The 17453-nt window shown below is 44.3% G+C and overlaps 1 protein-coding gene across 1 annotated transcript in view; it reads left to right on the plus strand.

The window, feature by feature from the left end:
• LAMC2 (laminin subunit gamma 2) overlaps nt 1-13451 on the plus strand; it is a 62028-nt gene extending 48577 nt beyond the window's left edge. The window contains exons 14-23 of the mRNA XM_067728866.1: nt 282-487; nt 1763-1842; nt 2933-3082; nt 3609-3753; nt 4465-4614; nt 5135-5249; nt 6451-6650; nt 8330-8488; nt 8582-8681; nt 11768-13451. Of these exons, the coding sequence (XP_067584967.1) occupies nt 282-487; nt 1763-1842; nt 2933-3082; nt 3609-3753; nt 4465-4614; nt 5135-5249; nt 6451-6650; nt 8330-8488; nt 8582-8681; nt 11768-12021 (1559 nt within the window). The 3' untranslated portion in view covers nt 12022-13451. The remainder of the gene's footprint in view (nt 1-281; nt 488-1762; nt 1843-2932; nt 3083-3608; nt 3754-4464; nt 4615-5134; nt 5250-6450; nt 6651-8329; nt 8489-8581; nt 8682-11767) is intronic.
• Nucleotides 13452-17453: the final 4002 nt, after the last annotated feature.

A 17453-nucleotide genomic window follows, 5' to 3' on the forward strand; every position in this document is an offset into this window, starting at 1 on the left:
GAGAATTCAGAGTCCTAGAAAGCAATACACTGGGTCACAGAATCTTCGGTGGTAACAGTTCAGCAGATGTCTCTGCCTAGCCCTTGCGGAGGTGGAAGGACTGTCTGTGATGTTCTCCTGGGATCTGAATGATGGAGATAAAAGAGCAGTTGCATGCATTCATATGTTGGGTTTTTACTATTTTGCCATAAGCCAGTTAAAGTCACTTTTTCAACCCTCTGTTATATTTGACGACTTGGCCCCCCAACGTGCTTATCTTCCCTTTCCCTGTTGGTGTTCAGGTGCTATTAGATCCCTCAATCTCCAGTTGGCCAAGGCCAGGAGCCAAGAGAATAGCTACCGGAACCGCCTGGATGACCTCAAGATGACTGTGGAAAGAGTTCGGGCCCTGGGCAGCCAGCATCAGAACCGAGTTCAGGATACTCACAGGCTCATCACTCAGATGCGCCTGAGCCTGGAGGAAAGTGAAGCTGCCCTGCGAAACACCGTAGGTGGCGCTGGGTTAGGGGACTGGGAGTCATTGCTGAGATGGAAGACTGCCCATGTCACAGGCTCACCTTGTCTCTCTGGTTTTCTGGTCTCTCTGGCAGACAGTTAGACTTCTCTTCCTTGCAGCAGCTGCACCTTTGTTTATGTTCCTTGGCTTCCTGCAGTTTCCCATTTTACTGTGTTATGTCCTCTCCTAGTTCATTTCTTGCTACCCATAGCCTCATCTTGGCCGTCTCTTCTCCCTTCTTTCTGCAACTCTTCTAGGTTGTTAGTTCCCAGAGGGCAGGGTTCAATTTTGTTCATGTTTACATTCTCAGCCTGTAGCACAATGTGTGGCTGTGATAAATGTTTGCTGTAAAAAAGAAAGAGAGAGGGAGAGAGAGGGGAAGAAAGAAATAAAGAACAGATGAAAAAGGAAGAAAGGGAAGGAAGAAGAAAGGAGGGAAGGAGGCCAATAACGACATGGTTCTTAAAATAGGGGAAAAAATGTTGCCAGTATGATTTTCTTAACGACGTAGTTTGTAGTGTGGTCGGAGGGAGAGGTTTGAATGAGCACTCTTCTCGTTCTAAATAAAGAAGGCAGTGGTGATAATAATGTAAGTGGGTGGATAGGAGGTGGATACAGAAAACTGGAAGATAATCAGATATTATGAGAAAATGAAGGATTTAAAAATAGTGTGTATTGATTTTCCTTTTGTAAAAAATTCAGAAAATACATAAAATTCCCTATGATCTCATTACTAAGAAATAACTACCATTAAAACTTGGTCTGGGCTTCCCTGGTGGCGCAGTGGTTGAGAGTCCGCCTGCCAATGCAGGGGACGCGGGTTCGTGCCCCGGTCCGGGAAGATCCCACATGCCGCGGAGCGGCTGCGCCTGTGAGCCATGGCCGCTGAGCCTGCGCGTCCGGAGCCTGTGCTCCGCGACGGGAGAGGCCACAGCGGTGAGAGGCCCGCGTACCGCAAAAAAAAAAAAACTTGGTCTATGTTCTACTGGACTTTGAATACATATGCAAATATAAACATGTATATATTTTAAAATGCATCTATATCTATATACAGACTTCCTTTAAACTTGGATTTCTATTTTATTCTTGTCTATACATTTTTTAATGTAATGGCCATCGTGACCAGGGACTCGACATGTCACGTTGTAGAATGCTGTGTGACTAATGACAAGTGGCTCTGACAGAACAGGTGCAGAACCTGCTTAGGCTCCATGGCTCATATGTAGGCTCACGGCAAAGCCTTAACCAATTGTCCTTTTTCCACAGGACGTTCCTCCCTCAGAGGACTATATGGGGCCAAACGGCTTTAAAAGTCTAGCTCAGGAGGCCGCGAGACTGGCAGACAGGTGAGCAGTCCTGGAGGGCACCTCTGCTTCAGACCACCTCTGCAAGGCCAGCCTTGAACAGCGCTGCAGGGTATTCAGGACCAAAGCATATTCATTATCTCCAGGCTCCTTTGCAGCCATCCCCCCGCCCTGAAGCCATTTTTTTAACCCCTTGGCTTTTAGTGTATATAGGTGGCCACTGGGCAAGGTCACTTGGCAGGAGTTGGGGGCGAGGGTGTTTCTTTCGCAGATTTCTCTATGACTCAACAGCATGGCTTTGGTGTATGTCAGATATAATTCCTTGGGCCCCATCAAATGAATCAGCCCTTGGAAAAGCATGCTTTGCACCTTTGAGGGATCCCAGGCTCCCACACCAAGCCTGGGAACGAGTAGCTGCGAGCTGTTTGCTGGCCTGTGGGGGCCAAGTCTGCAGAGGGGGAACGTCCTCCTGAAAACCGGCTCTGCAGGCCCCCAGTGATAACGGGCGGCTCCTTAGTTCTTGCCTGACTATAAATCCTACCATGCAGAAGAGGTTTGCTCTTGGCGGAGGGCTCAGCAAGGTGGCAGGCTCTGCTAATCACAAATGAAATTGTTAGCAGAAGGGGGCTGGCTTGTGTTCTTGCAGCGCACGCTGCCTCCTGAGCTCGTTTCCATCACTTTCTAGAACCAGGAGGACAAAAGCAACTGGGGGACTTTTATTGACAGGCTTTGTCCCCCTTAGTGGTGGGCTCAGTTTAGAGATGCAGCAAAACTAAATAGGGAGTTGGCTCCTGAATGGAATAAAACCTAGGGGTTTCTCCTGCAGAAAACAATTTACAAATGCAATATTTTATCACTCTGAGACTTCTCCCACCCATCTCCATAGCTTCCACTGATTATGCCATAAATGGAGTAGATGGCCAAAAAAGTCTAGGACATGAGGCTACTTCTCAGAACACCCTCTGCTTCTAGATAGCTCCTCTATTAGAGGAGCTCCATCTCATCTGGGTCAATTCTGTTTGGTTTTTCTAGTCCAACCAGTTCCCTTACTCCTCTCCTTTCATTTAAATAAAAGCCCTAAAGGAAGCTCTTTGCCGTGAAAACTCAAATTCTTGGTTTTTGATCCTTTCAGCCACGTTGAGTCAGCCAATAACATGGAGCAACTGGCCAGGGAAACCGAGGACTACTCCGAACAAGCCCTATCCTTGGCGCGCAAGGCTCTGAGTGAAGGAGGCGGAAGCGGCACGCTGGACGGCTCTGTGGTGCAAGGGCTTGTGGGAAAGTACGTTTCAACGGGTACTCACACGGGCCAATATAATCCGCTCTCTCCCAGGGTTCAATGCCAACCACGTCTGAGGGGTGCTGTGTTTCTTTAGAAGTACATCAATACTAAGAGGGACGAGAGGATGAGGGTATTACTTTGGAGGAAAACAGACGCCTTTAAGGCTGGAAGAAAAGGTTGATTAATCTCAGTAAAGTTTGTGTTTTGATTGAGAGGTTGTATATTTGGAGATACGGTCACCGTCTGTGCTGTTTAAAGGATGTGAGTACACTCATCTGATGGCATGGCACAGATAAACATAATATATTCATATGATCAAGAATTGGGGAAAAAAAATTAGGGAACTTGGGTTGAATTTTTCTGACCCAACCTGTATAAACTTTAAGATCTATGTTTAAACTGTGGAAAGGAACACATCTCGTCTGGTTCTTCCAATAATCCCGACTACATACTTTTAACAGGATGAAGTTTTGCTTTTAATAAAAAAGAGTGAATTCTCAAAGTCCTCTTTCTTCACTCCCTGCAGATTGGAGAAAACCAAGTCTCTGGCCCAGCAGTTGTCAAGGGAGGCCACTCAAACTGACATGGAAGCAGATACGTCTTATCAGCATAGTCTCCGCCTTCTCAATTCAGCATCTCAGCTTCAGGGGGTCAATGATCAGTCCTTTCAGGTAAGGGCACCTAACCTATGCACTGATGTACAGAAGGGCCATAATGCTTTCTTCTCTGGGGGTTCCACTGAATCGTTCAATCATTCAGTTTTTTTTCTCCCTATTGACTTTTCTTGCTTTAGATTAGAAAGAGTATTTATTCTCCTCATTATCATTGTTCTTAAACCCCAATCGTGGTCCCTGATAAGGCCATGGCTCACATCCTGAACCTATTCCTATTAGTGGTGAAAAGTTTTCTCTCTCTTTCCTAGTTCTGGGGACTGTTGCAACCTGTGGGAAATTATTATAGATAAAGTTTGATATTTACCTTTGGGTCCAACCTATAGTGTATCTCCACGTACGGCCACTCAGAAGGCTTTTGTTTTTCTCAAAAGTTTTGCATTGTTTCTGTTATCTTCCTTTAATTATTTCAAATTTATTAGATTAAGCTTTCTACCTATGGCAAAAAGTACTCACAATGATTTCCACAAAAATTTTCCCATGTATATATAAACTAACACGTAAAATAATAGTAAAAAAAATAAAGCAGGCCTAAAACCTGTTTGATGTTTGAGAGACCTGTTGCCTGACTTTCATGAGGAATATTGTCTCATTTCTGCTAGACTTTGGGCCTGGATAATTGTTTACGAACAATGATGGCAGGTCCTAGGAAGGCTGGTGTGACAACTGGTGAGCAGAAAGTAAGGCTCATTCATTTTTGGGGGCTCACAGGTAGAAACGAAGAGGATCAGACAAAAAGCTGACTCTGTCTCAAGCCTGGTGACTAAGCGTGTGGATGAGTTCAAGCGTGTGCAAAGCAATCTGGGAAACTGGGAAGAAGAAACCCGGAAGCTCTTACAGAATGGGAAGAATGGGAGACAGGTATCGTTTGTTAGTTTGTTCATTCAACAAACATGTATTGAAGGGCTACCATGTGAATTAATGCTGTAAGAAGAACCATTAAAAACTCTCGAAAGGTCATGATACTGCTGCTTATAGAGACCTTAATGTAATTAGCTCAGCTCCACCCACTGAATCAGCCCTCAAATCTAGGACTAGGACGCAGGCCTACTGGGTCTAATTTTGGTCTGGCTCTGTCTACTAGCTTGGTTTCAGGAAGTATCTAGAGTTTAAAATTAGGATGTGCAAACTGTTCTTGTACCTGATAGTGGACCAGAGCTTGAGACTGTTCTCAATGTGGGCTCCTATCGGGTCATTGGGTTATAAAGTTTGTGCTGCCCCAGGCTGTGGAGGGGTTTGCTACAGCACCCCTAGACTCTTTGGCGAATCACAGCTCTGTTGTCATGAAGAGAAGTGTGTCAGAGTGAATATGCCGGCAGGAGGGCACTCCCTGGGTGTGTGATACCTTTACTCTAATCTTGTTCTGCCTGCCTATTTACAGAAATCAGATCAACTGCTTTCCCGTGCCAACCTTGCTAAAAGCAGAGCCCAAGAAGCACTAAGTATGGGCAATGCCACTTTTTATGAAGTTGAGAACATCTTAAAGAACCTCAGAGGTGAGTATTTCGTGGTTCAGTTCACTTGAGTATTTTAAAGTTATAACCACGACTTTGGTTTATTTTGAATCTTTATAAATCTAAGTGACAGGCACATTGGGCTATTAATAGACACTTAATAAATATCTTTCTAAAGAAAAACATTTTAAAATATTTGATGTAGTAGAGAGAATTGAACTAAATGTCAAAAGGCTTGAGTTCTGATCTCTGCTCAGCCACATGACCGCGCTGAGCTGGCTGTGTGACCATAGGCAGGTCCCATGCCTTTCTAGATTCTAATGCCTTTCTAGATTCTAATGCCTTTCTAGATTCTAATGTTCCCCTCTGGAGAAATTTGAACTAAATGACCTCTAAGGTTCCTCACAGATTCAATATCCCGCTACCATACAGATAATTCTCTTTCTTTTCCTCCCTCCCTCTCTCCCTTTCTTTCTTTTCCTTTCTTTCTTCCTTTCCCTGTCTTTCTTCCGTCCTCCCCCCTTTCTTTTTTCTTTCTTTCTTCTTTCTTCCTTCCTTCCTTCTTTCTTTCTTTCTTAATTTCTTTCTTTCTTTTTCTTTCTTCTTTCTTTCTTTTTCTTTCTTCTTTCTTTCTTTCTTTCTTTCTTTTCTTTCTTTCTTTGTTTCTTTCTTCTTTCTCTTTCTCTTTCTTTTGCCTGGTTGGTTCCAATGTATTGACAGGACCAGTGAGGTTGCCTTGTGGTAATAATAAAGCAAGCTTTGTCATAGCATCTGGATTCCAGGTAATCTGGGTTTACGCCTTGTAGAGATTTGGTTAAAGTTTCAGTCTTCTTCACTAAAAACAAAAAATAAACATTCCTAATTCTTAGAATTTTCTTCACAGAAAGTCCCTCTCTACCCATTCTGTCCAGTCCCCAGCTATTGCCATTGGCAGCTTAGGGTTTAAGGCTCTGGCTTGAAACTTTGGGCTTCAAAGATTCCACCTGCCTCTGATTCACTTTGGGGTTCACTTTTGCAATGATGGGGACCCAGGGCAGGCTGACTGTTGATGGTTAGCTCAGTGCTTCCTTTAAGATGCTTTCTCCTGGACAAGAAAGAGTAATAGCCACAACTTTCCACACTCTCACCCCTGGGCAGTATTAACACTCTTTCTGTAATTGTTCGTAAAAACCTCAGCCACTTTTGTCTTCCGTTGGAAGCTAATTTTCAACTTTACGGCAATGTTTACTTATCTGCATTTCAGGGTTTGACCTGCAGGTTGAAGACAGAAAAGCAGAAGCTGAAGAGGCCATGAAGAGACTCTCCTACATCAGCCAGAAGGTTGCAGATGCCAGCGACAAGACCAAGCAAGCGGAAACAGCCCTGGGCGATGCTGCTGCCGACGCCCAGAGGGCAAAGAACGCAGCCGGGGAAGCCCTGGAGATCACCGGCAGCATAGAACAGGTAAAGGGACATCGAGGTGCAGGTTGGTGAGAGCAGCGCCAAACGCAAGGGTCATGTTCAGTGAGCAAAGAGCGCTGGGCTCATGTTGACCCGTCGGGTTCTGTTACGGTCCACGGCGGCCCCAGAGCCACTCGGCTGGCCCTCTTGCTGATTGGTTCACAGGGCTATCATTGGCTGAGTACTGCTGCCCCGTGCGCACCATTTTCAGCTCCCTTTTTGGACAACACCATGAGAAGAGCCAGCCAAGACTGTTGTTTATATAGACTATTGCATTAGTTTCCCGGAGCTGCTCTCACAAAGTACCACGGACTGGGTGGCTTAAAACAACAGGAATTTCTTCTCTCACAGTTCTGGAGGCTAGAAGTCTGAGACCAAGGTGTCAGCAGAGCCACACTCTCTCCAAGACTCTGGGTGGAAACTTCCCTTGCCTCTTCCTAGCTTCCCGTGGTGGCTGTCAATCCTTTGTGTTCCTTGGTTTGCAGCGACTTCCCTCCAGTCCCTGCCTCTGTCATCACATGGAGCTCTCCTTCCTGGGTGTCTCCAACTCTTCTTATAAGGACACTAGTCGTGTGGGCTTAGGGGCCCACTCTACTCCAATATGACTTTATCTTAACTAATTACATATGCAACAGCCCTATTTCTGAATTAGGTCACATTCTGAGGTACTGGGGTTTAGAATTTCAACATATCCTTTTGGGGGACACAATTCAACTTGTAGCAACTATACCAGTGTTTTGAGTCAAGATTATGAAATTCTGGAGTTCTGGATCCCTTGACCCTATGTTCTATGTCTAAGCTCCACTTACTCATTTTTCTCTTTCCTTCCATCCTGTGCCAGCACTGTGCTTGGTGCTGGGGATACGGACATGGGAAAGACCCAGTCCTTCTCTTCAGAGAGCATTCAGTGTAATGGGCAAGGGCAGGCTAGTTACACTTACAACCCATATGTTAAGTGCTACAGTAGAAAGAGTGCTTCTCAGCTGGATGAGAGCTTCGTCGTTCTTATTTAAGTATGACTTCTAGAAAGCTTAAGCAACTCTAGAAAGCCCAGAGGGAACTCTTGATATCTAGACTGTGTGGCCTCACCCTTGGACCACTTGGTAACTTCCAAAACTAATCTCGAATCTTAGGTCCCTTGAGGGTAGAGACCAATTTCCTGTGCTTCTCTTTACGTGGCTTCTAGTACAGAGGCGTCTGTGTAACTTGATGCCTAATGGTAGCTTATTGGTAAAGATATTGTTAAGATTCGTTCATCCTAATAAAAACAAAACTCAAAGCTATAGCCCATTCATTCTCTGCCCCCAAAGTCTACTGTCTTGGGGAGTAAAGCCATTCAAAAGATGGCAGCAGCAAAGAAACATGACAGAGAGTGAGATGAGTTTCTCACCCTCTGGGTTTTCCCGACTGGTTCCTGTTTCACTCACCATTTGGTGAGCTTAACCTGAGAGGGAAGCAGAGTCTCAGAGCTGATCGTCCTAGCCCCTGGAGACATACCCCCGAATTAACTTGTTTGAGGCAGAGCTTGGGGAAGGGTGTGTCCCCAAGTCTAACTCTCTCATTGTTCATCTCACTCCATCAGGGCCTGGCTGCAGCTGTATTTTTTCTGCAGTTGTCTTTGGGATGTTTTTGTGCCTTACCCCTCTCTCTCCTTCCGTCCCTGGCTCCTTTTCTTCTCCCAGGAGATGGGGAGCCTGAACTTGGAGGCCAACGTGACAGCAGATGGAGCCTTGGCCATGGAGAAGGGACTGGCCACTCTCAAGAGTGAGATGAGGGAAGTGGAAGGAGAGCTGGCAAGGAAGGAGCGGGAGTTCGGCACGTCTACGGATGCAGTGCAGACGGTAAGTTCCCGTGACTTTCCAGCAGAGAGCACTTTAACCTTGCCAGTGTGGGAACACCCTTGCAAAATGGGCTTGTGTTTCTGTTTTCCTCAGGTAATCACAGAAGCCCAAAGAGTTGATAACAGAGCCAGGAATGCTGGAGTTACGATCCAAGACACGCTTAACATGTTGGACGGCATCCTACACCTAATAGGTATGTGGAGTATCCACAACCTTCCAGTCCATGTTCCAGGGCTTCTCCCAATGAGTGGGAGTCTAACTTTCCTTAAGGGTATCAGGAAATTTGCTTTGTTTCCAGGCCCAGATACTTCAGGGCCTGGAAACTTCTTTACATCTGTGGGACTATTTTACCATCTCTAAAATGGGTCACTGAGAACCTACCTGTTGCCCTTGGAGGTGAAAGTCTGTAGTTCAAAGAACTGGGTGTAAAAAAAAAAAAAAAAAAAAAAAAAAGAACTGGGTGTATGTAGGGAAGGTATATTGAGGCTCAGGGAGGTTAATAATGTCCTGCAGATCACACAGTAAATTGTGGAGGCAGGATTCGAGCTTCACAGTGAAAAAGAATACTGGACAGTTTGACAGTCCTGCTAAGGATTCTGACCTTGATCCTGAGAACTTAGTAGACAGTGTCAAGCAGAGGGATGACATTGTTGCTGTATATTTTGGAAAGATCACTGGGGCAGCTGAGTGCAGGAGAGTATGAAGGTGGGTTAGACAAGAGGCAGGACGAGATGGTTCAGGAGACAGTTGAAATAACTGAGGGGAAGTCATAGAGCTCTGAGGAAGTAGGAGTGGTGGGGGGGGGGGAAGATTCTCCCAGTCTGTGAGGTCAAGAATCACCCGCCAATTCTGCTGTTTGTCCCTTCCAGCCACAGTTACACCTTGCTGTAACGGGTTGTGGAAACTTGAGCTGCCAGGTAGATGACCCGAAAGAAATGTCAAGGTGGTAGGTCCATGAGATACTGCAAAATCTTAGGATAAAATAGATTTGATGACACCGTGTGGCAGCAGCTCAGGTTTCCTCACAGAATCCCATCCAAAAGAAAACTCACATAAATTAAAATTATGGGCTTGGGTAGAACTGATATCAAACACTTACTGGCCTGTTTCATCGAGCCTGGACTGCAGCATATATGGAACTAGGGATTCAGTCAGAGATTCCAGCAACATTCAGGAGAACCTCTTTAAAACCGGATTTTTCTGTGGAGTGTCATCATCACCCCAAGAGACCAATATTGTCTGTGTTGTTATCCTGACAGGTTTGCTTTGTGATCCAATGAGCCCCAAAGAGTAAAAGACCCTCTAAGGGTAAAAAATAAATAAACAAATAAACCCTCCCCAGTGAAGAGTTTAGTGATTTTGCTTAGCGTTCTGAAAAAGGCAATGAAACTAACAGGGCCTTTAAAGAGAAAGTGAGAGCGTGGGGAGAGAGGCTGGATGGGAACTGTCAAACATTTACTGTGTGACAGGCACTATGCCAGGTTTTTCGTGGTGGAAGATCATTTAAGTCTTTTAAAGGTCCTATAAAGTAAGTTTTATTATTATTATTATTTTTAAACTTTATTTATTTTTGGCTGCATTGGGTCTTTGTTGCTGCACGTGGGCTTTCTCTAGTTGTGGCGAGCGGGAGCTACTCTTCATGGTGGTGCGCGGGCTTCTCGTTGCGGTGGCTTCTCTTGTTGCAGAGCACGGGCTGTAGGTGCACGGGCTTCAGTATTTGTGGCTCACGGGCTCTAGAGCGCAGGCTCAGTAGTTGTGGCGCACAGGCTCAGTAGTTGTGGCTCGTGGGCTCTAGAGTGCAGGCTCAGTAGTTGTGGTGCACGGACTTAGTTGCTTTGCGGCATGTGGGATCTTCCTGAACCAGGGATTGAACCTGTGTCCCCTGCATTGGCAGGTGGATTCTCAACCACTGCACCACTAGGGAAGCCTCAAGTTTTATTATTTTTATTATTTTATTTCACAAAGGAGTAAACGGAAGCTCAGGGAGTTTAATACTGTCCCACCGATCACATAGTAAGTTTTGGAGGCAGGATTCTAACTGAGGTCTCTGTCTCCAGTGTTCCTGCTGTTTTTGAGAAGCTCATGCTGCCTCCGCATGGACATTTTATCCCCAAGCTTGCTTCACTTTCCCTGCGTGTTGTAGAACCCTAAATTCTGGAATTCTCCCCTGTCCGCAGGTGAAGGACTGATCCACTGGATCAACATTTTTGTTGTAGTGCTGTTTCTACTCTGTTTGCTCTCCTGAGTCCTGGAGCAATAACAGCTTAATCTCTCTAATTGTGATAAACTTCTGCAGTCAAATGCTATCACTGCACCTGACCTTGAGTTTGAATTGACTAAGGACCACTCAGACCTTTTCAAACCAAATGGGTCTGGCCAGGTGCCCTTCATGCTGACATTAGTATCAGATTGTTTATGGGTGAAACATATCTGAACAAATGTGACCACATTTCATGTTGGAAATAAACTAATATCTAGACAGATTCCCACTGTTTCGGGCCAGAATGACGTCTTACGTCATTTCATAACAGCTGGAATTCATCCCTCAAATAGCAAAGCACACCTTGGCCTCTCTAAACCCTGAGGCCCAGCCAGTTTCTAAAGGTCTTCTAATAGAAAACAGCAAGAGCTTTCCTAAGGGTGGTTCAGAAAGCAGAATTTGGAGTTGATTCTGATGTTAGGGATGAGCTGTGCTGGGCAGACACCTTGAGCAGTATAAGGTCCCTGTGACCTTCAGGCTTCATCCTTTCAGAGCAGGAGCTGTTACCTCTAACATGAAAACAGAAATCCAAGCTTCATCTTGCTGAACTAAAGAGTCCAGAGGCTTAAACTGGGCTGTTCAAAACCCAATAATGAGGCTCGTGCTCTCAGAATTTCTTCTAGATTATTTATAATTTAAAATAAGCCTTTCTGGGGCTTCCCTGGTGGCGCAGTGGTTGAGAGTCCGCCTGCCGATGCAGGGGACACGGGTTCGTACCCCGGTCCTGGAAGATCCCACATGCCGCGGAGCGGCTGGGCCCGTGAGCCATGGCCGCTGAGCCTGCGCGTCCGGAGCCTGTGCTCCGCAACGGGAGAGGCCACAACAGTGAGAGGCCCGCGTACCGCAAAAAAAAAAAACAAAAACAAAAAAAAAATAAGCCTTCAAATGCACAGCATACTCTTTGCTCTGGGCCGGTGAAAATGGAAATTAGCTAAAGTTACAGAAGGGCCTGCATATGTTCAAGGAGATCTAACCACAGCTTTTTCCTCTGTTAACTCCTTTCTTGTTTCCTAAAACAGACCAGCCTGGCAGTATGGATGAAGAGGGGCTGGTCTTATTGGAGCAGAAGCTTTTCCAAGCCAAGGCCCAGATCAACAGTCAGCTGCGGCCGTTGATGTCAAAGCTGGAAGAGAGGGCAAGCTGTCAGAGGGGCCACCTCCGTTCACTGGAGACGAGCATAGATGGGATTCTGGCTGATGTGAAGAACCTGGAGAACATTAGGGACAACCTGCCCCCAGGCTGCTACAATACCCAGGCTCTTGAGCAGCACTGAAGCTGCCTTTGCGATTTCTCAACTGAGGTTCTTGGGATAGAGACCTCAGGCGCAGGAGCCGTCTCATGTGGGTGGGGTGGGATGGGGACATTTGAACCTGTTGAATGCGTGCGCTCAGGTCAACTGAACCTGGTCCCGTCCTTGAGACCTTGGCCAGATAAATGTCTTATTGTATCAGTGGGATGCTCTTTGCTTCCTGATTCAGGGTAATGAGGCAAATGGCACTGGGTATGAGACTCATCGAGGGCCTGAACCCCAAAGTGTAGACTGGATGGAAGGACAACCCACACAGGCAGGTGTTTGTCTCAGAGTAGTCAGAAACTGAGTCCTGGAGTATGGACAAGTGCTGCTGGGTTGTAGACAGCTTATCCTTTGAGTAATGTGATCAAAGGGAAAATTTTTTGACTTTGCCCACGCCTAAAATTCTTCCTAACGTCAGAACAGAGAGTGAATTCCAGTCATGCTGTGGTCAGTAAAATACTATTGCCTCATGGTGTCCAACGTGTTCTTGTTGATCAGAGTTCTTCCCACTTATCACCCAGTCCATACACACATACTCCACTTTCAAACTGGAAGAAGTGAGCAGTGACGGAGTGAGGAGGAGCTGTAAGGCTGGCCCCTTTGGAGCATTGGTACCCTGCCTTCGACTTCTTCTGGGCCTGGAAGTGACCTCCTTTCCCCTGATGACGGCAGGCAACTTAGAGACTACGTTTTTATTAAAGCATTTCCTACCAGCCAAGCAAACATTGGGAAAGTATTTACTTTGGGGTTTCAAAGTGATGTAAAAATGTAGCTTGGGCACTGAAAGAGGTGCAGTTATCCAAGATTTATTAGTCCTAATTCAATGCCATTTTTCAAACACTAAAAATTATATGCTTCTGTGTGTTTTGTTCTCTCTTCTGATACCAGACGATGTTCCTACTTATACTTGAGCTGGGTAGAGTCCATCCTTCCATCCATCTATCCTTACAACATATATTTATTGTACCTATTGTGTGCCGGGGGCTGGGGTACAGTGGTGTCATAGTCTCTGTCCTCATAGAGTTGATTGAAGAGTGAGGAAAACAAACCTTGAAAAAAATGTAAACTTACAAATCCTGTTCATCACAAGTGGTGTTTATTGCAATAACCCCATGGTTGCAACCTCTTTTTCTCAACAGAACATGTGTTGCAAGACATCCCATGGGGGACTTGGATTTCGGTAAATAGCTGAAACGGCTCTGGGTTGTGCACACTTCTTTGCATTTCAGCTGTCACTCTGTCCCTTTCCTCCACTGATTGTGACACATGGTTGAGTCATAACACCAGTGGGAATTTCTGGAAAAACCAGAAGCACTTCCAACCTCGGCTCAGAAGGCTTTGGTGCTGCCTCACCTCTGTATTTCCTTGGCTTTTCATGGACATGTTTTTAAATAAAGAACAATTCTTAGTTGCCCGTGGCCAGTTTCTAATTTGTTAAACTCTAAGCTTAAGGTGTAGGTACCAAAGCAATGACAACAAAGAATGCTTCAGAAAGAGCAATGAGCCCTAGAATTAACATCTCTAATTCCTTTTTCTGAGCATCTTGTTTTGCCCTTTCTAACCATGCACACACTTTGTGAGATTTAACAGGTGCTGTCTTCTAAGCATAAAGGAGGATTTATTTCTGGAACAACCTGAGCAGGGCGGGGGTGATAATATTTTTGTCTTCTTTTGCATCAGCTCTAAAATAAAGGTAAAATCAATAGTTTGTGGTACATTATCCTGCGTTTTAATAAACTAAAATTTAATAAGTTAAGATCCTGAATTGGCCATCTACCCAAGTGGCTGAGGAAAGGATTCTGCTTCTGCCTACACTGACCCGCCCCCCCAAATTCTGACCGATCTGATCACTATGCTTTACCTTCTCTGAAAGTGCATTTTTAATCCTGTCTTAGAATACGCAGTCACATATGTTACAAATTCGCTTACATTAACTACTATCTCACACAGACCTAAAAATATGTGTAACTCCCTCACGACAGACTTTCTTCTTGCCCTCATGGCGTACTGGATGTGGAGAAAGTTGGCACAGTAGCCCTCCACATAGTCATTTCCAGAGGCCCTACCACCATGTGACTTCTCAGGTTGCCCTCTGCACCGTCTCCATTCCAGGGAGTGGAGGGGAAAAAAGACATGGAAGACGGAGACACATGGAAGGTCTTTGTGGGCCAGGCCTGGGAGGGGCTGCACATCACTTTCTCTCACATTCTGTGGTCCAGAACCCAGTATTATTATGACCACATCTTACTGGCAAGGGGTCTATGAAATACAGTCCCTTGGCAGGAAGCCACTTCTCTGACAATTCTATACTGTGAAAGGGGAGCATGCATCATGAGTCACTGGCTATCTGTTGCTGCCAAGTGTAGGATTAGGTAGTAGCGACTTTAGAGAACTTGGTGGGGGATCCCATTAGTTAATAACCAAGATGCATGTAATCATAAAAGGATTCATCAGTGGGTTAGACTGTTAAGGAAGTCATAAAAATGTCTTCCCTGACAAACAGGAAACGATCCCCAAGTAGGGATGGGGAGTGGAAAAGTGGCTCATGTGACTCTCTTAGTATAATAATGATTCCCTCATTTCTGAGGATGTGGCAGACTGTCCCTAAGAAGAAAGAAGGGGTGTGTGACTTAGAATAGCCTACCCAGGACTTAGACTCTGTTACCAGTCCTGAGCTGAACCTGCCAAGTTAAGGGTACTTTCCTTCCTGTTTCTATCAGTGTTTATCATTTGTAGTGGCAACTCTCTTGTGCTTCTCCTCTGAGAGTTGCCTGATTAACTGTGCCACTGGTAAGCTATCACACATATCATTATCTACTTTGGCTCATGGGGATCTCTGTTTGGAGAGGTGGGTAGAAATGAAACTGCCCACAGACTGTAACATCTTAGCAGATGTATTTCTTTCATTTTTTTTAACACCTTTATTGGAGTATAATTTCTTTACAGTGGTGTGTTAGTTTCTGCTGTATATAACAAAGTGAACCAGCTATGTGCATACGTATATCCCCATACCCCCTCCCTCTTGCATCTCCCTGCCACCCTCCTTATCCCACCCCTCTACGTGGTCGCAAAGCACAGAGCTGATCTCCCTGTGCTATGCAGCTGTTTCCCACTAGCTATCGATTTTACATTTGGTAGTGTATACATGTCAGTGTTACTCTCTCACTTCACCCAGCTTACCCATCCCCCTCCCCATGTCCTCAAGTTCATTCTCTGTCTATGTCTTTATTCCTGTCCTGCCCCTAGGTTCATCAGAACCTTTTTTATTTTTTTAGATTCCATACATATGTGTTAGCATACGGTATTTGTTTTTCTCTTTCTGACTTACTTCACTCTGTATGACAGTCTCTAGGTCCATCCACCTTGCTACAAATAACTCAATTTCGTTTCTTTTTATGGCTGAGTAATATTCCATTATATATATGTGCCACATCTTCTTTATCCGTTCATCTGTCGATGGACACTTAGGTTGCTTCCATGTCCTGGCTATTGTAAATAGTGCTGCAATGAACATTGTGGTACATGTCCCTTTTTGAATTATGGTTTTCTCAGCGTATATGCCCAGTAGTGGGATTGCTGGGTCATATGGTAGTTCTATTTGTAGTTTTTTAAGGAACTTCCATACTGTTCTCCATAGTGGTTGTATCAATTTACATTCCTACCAACAGTGCAAGGGGGTTCCCTTTTCTCCACACCCTCTCCAGCATTCATTTTGTTTGTTGATTTTTTGATGATGGCTATTCTGACTGATGTGAGGTGATGCCTCATTGTAGTTTTGATTTGCATTTCTCTAATGATTAGTGATGTTGAGCATCTTTTCATGTGTTTGTTAGCAATCTGTATATCTTCTTTGGAGAAATGTCTATTTAGGTCTTCTGCTCATTTTTGGATTGGGTTGTTTGTTTTTTTGATATTGAGCTGAACAAGCTGCTTGTATAATTTGGAGATTAATCTTTTGTCAGTTGCTTCATTTGCAAATATTTTCTCCCATTCTGAGTGTTGTCTTTTCATCTTGTTTATGGTTTCCTTTGCTGTGCAAAAGGTTTTAACTTTCATTAGGTCGCATTTGTTAGTTTTTGTTTTACTTCCATTTCTCTAGGAGGTGGGTCAAAAAGGATCTTGCTGTGATTTATGTCAAAGAGTGCTCTTCCTACGTTTTCCTCTAAGAGTTTTATAGTGTCTGGCCTTATATTTAGGCCTTTAATCCATTTTGAGTTTGTTTTTGTGTATGGTGTTAGGAAGTGTTCTAATTTCATTCTTTTACATGTAGCTCTCCAGTTTTCCCAGCACCAATTATTGAAGAGGCTGTCTTTTCTCCATTGTATACCCTTGCCATCTTTATCAAAGATAAGGTGACAATATGTGTATGGGTTTATCTCTGGGCCTTCTATCCTGTTCCTATATTTCTGCTTTTGTGCCAGTACCATACTGTCTTGATTACTGTAGCTTTGTAGTATAGTCTGAAGTCCAGGAGCCTGATTCCTCCAGCTCCATTTTTCTTAAGATTGCTTTGGCTATTCTGGGTCTTTTGTGTTTCCATACAAATTGTGCAATTTTTTGTTCTAGTTCTGTGAAAAATGCCATTGGTGGTTTGATAGGGATTGCATTGAATCTGTAGATTGCTTTGGGTAGTATAGTCATTTTCACACTGTTGATTCTTCCAATCCAAGAACGTGGTATTTCTCTCCATCTGTTTGTATCATCTTTAATTTCTTTAGCAGATGTATTTCTGATCTGATCCCAGGATGTGATTCCTTTTTTTCAGTACTCTTAGGAGGCTGGACAAAAGGGTGAGATGATATTCAGTAATGTCCAATGTTTGGACCAAGTCTCAAGGACCAGGAATATGTTTCTCTTTCTTTTTTTAATGTTTTATATGGTCATGGGAATGTTGTGGATTCTTGCTGTGGTTCAATTTTCCCACCTGGAAAGCAGAGATTAGATTTTTTTTTCTCTCTCTCTGCTTTCCTTATACTATGGGCTACATGGAACTTTCCAGGAAATTCCAAGATCTGAAGCTTACTTATGGGTCATAAGGGAAAAAATGTGCTATGTACATGTATGTTAATTCATAGGTAGTGTATGTATTTTATAAGTTAGTATAAGTAAGCAAAATAAACCAGTGTTTATACCCAATTTTAAACAAGAGCACATCTTTACGTAGTCTCAGGAGAGAAGGAAAAAAGTGTTTAGCTTTGCGAGTAAAATAGCAAACATAAATACAAGCCATCAATTTATAAGGCACATCAAGCGCCATCGTGATATGCCAACAAACCCACATGGATACACACAAAGCTGACTAGTCTCAGTCTTAAACAGAAAAAGATACTAAGAACCAAAATAATTTTTAAAAACCTCACACAACTCATCTGACAAATGAGTAGCTGAGCCTTAAATGAGGTGGCCGAATG

The sequence above is a fragment of the Pseudorca crassidens genome, chromosome 2 (assembly GCF_039906515.1).
Source record: "Pseudorca crassidens isolate mPseCra1 chromosome 2, mPseCra1.hap1, whole genome shotgun sequence".
Classification (NCBI taxonomy): domain Eukaryota; kingdom Metazoa; phylum Chordata; class Mammalia; order Artiodactyla; family Delphinidae; genus Pseudorca; species Pseudorca crassidens.